The following is a 2047-nucleotide window of genomic DNA, read 5'->3' as shown; positions in this document are numbered from 1 at the left end:
GGCGTCGCCGGCTCCCGAGGAGCGAGCGCGGCCCCCGGAGGGCCCCCGCCGCGCAGGCGCACGCCGCGCGGGGCTGGAGGCCGCAGACTGCTGAGGGCGGCTTGCTCAGGGTCCTCCGCGTCCGGCTTTGCAGATTTCAGCCCTCTGTTTACTCCAGAACACAAACTTCTGATGACATCGGTTAAATAGCACACTTCTCGCTCTTCGTTTAATGCACATATATTTACATAGATAAAGATAAACACGTACATGGCTGTGTGTATAAACATCCGCCTTTTGCTATTTACAGTTTGTTGAGAAATACCAAGGACAACCCCTGGGAGGAAAAGTCTCGCGTTGCAGCGCCTCCTAATTGTTTAAGCGCCCTGACAACAACTATTTGGTTTTCCCATCCCTGTTTACACTGTTATCTCGGGGTCTGCAGAATCGAGCGTTTGCGAGTGGATTTTTGTCTGGCTTCTTGGACACCACTTACTGCTAATCCACAGCTTAGAAGGATTTTTGGGTTTTGGTGTGTTGGGTGTTTGGTTGGGTTTTTGCTTTGTTTTTTTTTTGTTTTTTTTTTTTTTTTTTTAATTCCCTGGGAGGCAGATGCTCCTGGCTAAGCAAGTATTAAAAGCACATCGCTTCCTTTTTTCCCTTGGGTGGTGGAGAGAAACTGCAATGAGAAGGCACGAAGACAATTTCAGAAGCACTTGTGAGTTCTCCCAACTCTGCAGACAGGTTAGGGAGCAGACTGCAGCCAGCTCGGAGACGGGAACCTCTGCGTTGGCGGCCAGCACGCAGGGAGGTCTCGGTTCCTCTCGCAGTAAAGAGCTTAGGCGCAAGCCTTTCTGCAGCCCCGGCAACTATTTAAAGTGGTCTTGGTGCCAGATTGATAATCTCTAAAATCAGCGTTCGCGCAGCATTGCCAGCTGGTAGCGCTCCTGTTTTCGCGGAGGGTCGGTGCCCATTGGGTAAGCGGTGCACCCCACGCAGCGGAAGGCAGGGCGCTGCACAGCCGCGTCTACCCGGCCACTGCTGACCTCACGGCGCTTCCCCACGGACACTGCCATCTGTTGTCATGGGCAGATCGGGGTCTGATATCTGGGTTAAATGCCTCTGAAGTCATTCCATTTCCATGTGGGAAAATAACCCAAAGGAAATTGCTCTCTGAGGTGTGGAAACTTTTCCCCGAAGGCAGTGAATCGAACCCAACATTCAACTGAAAGCAAAGCAAAAGCCTTATCCCGCGGGGCACGCCTGATTGCTTCACCCCCTCAGTCATTTCGTCCCACCCATGGCTTGTGTGTGGATCTTGAGGACACGTCTTGGCTCAGGTGTCCAGGGCAACGGCCGGGGCTGTCGGTCCCCGCTCGCCTCGCCTCGCCCCGCGCCCCGAGACCCCGGCCCCCGCCCGGCCCGCCCTGCTCCTCGCCCGCGGCAGCGGCTTAGCACGCAAAGTTGGCTGCAGCCACCCGCTCGCCAGGCTCCGTTCCCGCGGTCCTCGGACCCCGCCTGCCCAGACCCACACGCCCCGAGCGCCCCTGCCCTCTGTCCCCACGGGCTTCGCGCCCGCGCCCCTACCTTTTCTCTCTGCCAGTGCCAACGCCAGCGCGGCCCCGGGGGACCCCGCGAGCAGGCAGAGCAGCCAGAAGGCCCGGGCTGTCATGCTGCACCCCGCTCAGCTGAGGGTGGCCCCAGGGAGGTCTTGGGGTGCAGGCAGCGTGGGCTGGGGACTCGGGGAGCTGGGCCGGGACGGGGCTGGAGGGTCGGGGCGGCGCCCAGCAAGGTCGGCTGCAACGAGCGATTTGCGCTTCGGACGGCGCTGGCTGGGGACGGCCGGACGCGCGCCCCGGAACGCGGGAGGCCAGGCCTGGGGACACCGGCCGCACCTCCGGCCCGCAGCCCTTTCCCGGGTGTGCGGCTCGGTGCCAGCGCCACGGGCACAAAGCCTGGCGAACGCCTTCTCCGCTGCTCCTTCCTCCTCCCCCTTCCCCTCCTCTCCCACCTCCCCCGGTTCTCCCCTCCCCCCTCGGCCCCCTCCGGCCCTCCCCTCCCCCTCCCC

At 60.9% G+C, this 2047-nt stretch overlaps 1 protein-coding gene across 1 annotated transcript in view; it reads right to left on the bottom strand.

Annotated features, from left to right (window-relative positions):
* CUNH17orf58 (chromosome unknown C17orf58 homolog) overlaps positions 1-1055 on the bottom strand; it is an 8147-nt gene extending 7092 nt beyond the window's left edge. The window contains exon 1 of the mRNA XM_023714118.1: positions 904-1055. Within this exon, the coding sequence (XP_023569886.1) occupies positions 904-1055 (152 nt within the window). The remainder of the gene's footprint in view (positions 1-903) is intronic.
* Positions 1056-2047: the final 992 nt, after the last annotated feature.

This window comes from Octodon degus, unplaced genomic scaffold (assembly GCF_000260255.1).
Source record: "Octodon degus isolate 3935 unplaced genomic scaffold, OctDeg1.0 scaffold00033, whole genome shotgun sequence".
Taxonomy (NCBI): domain Eukaryota; kingdom Metazoa; phylum Chordata; class Mammalia; order Rodentia; family Octodontidae; genus Octodon; species Octodon degus.
Note: the sequence above shows the minus strand (reverse complement) of the source record. Positions and strands in the feature narration are given on the sequence as shown.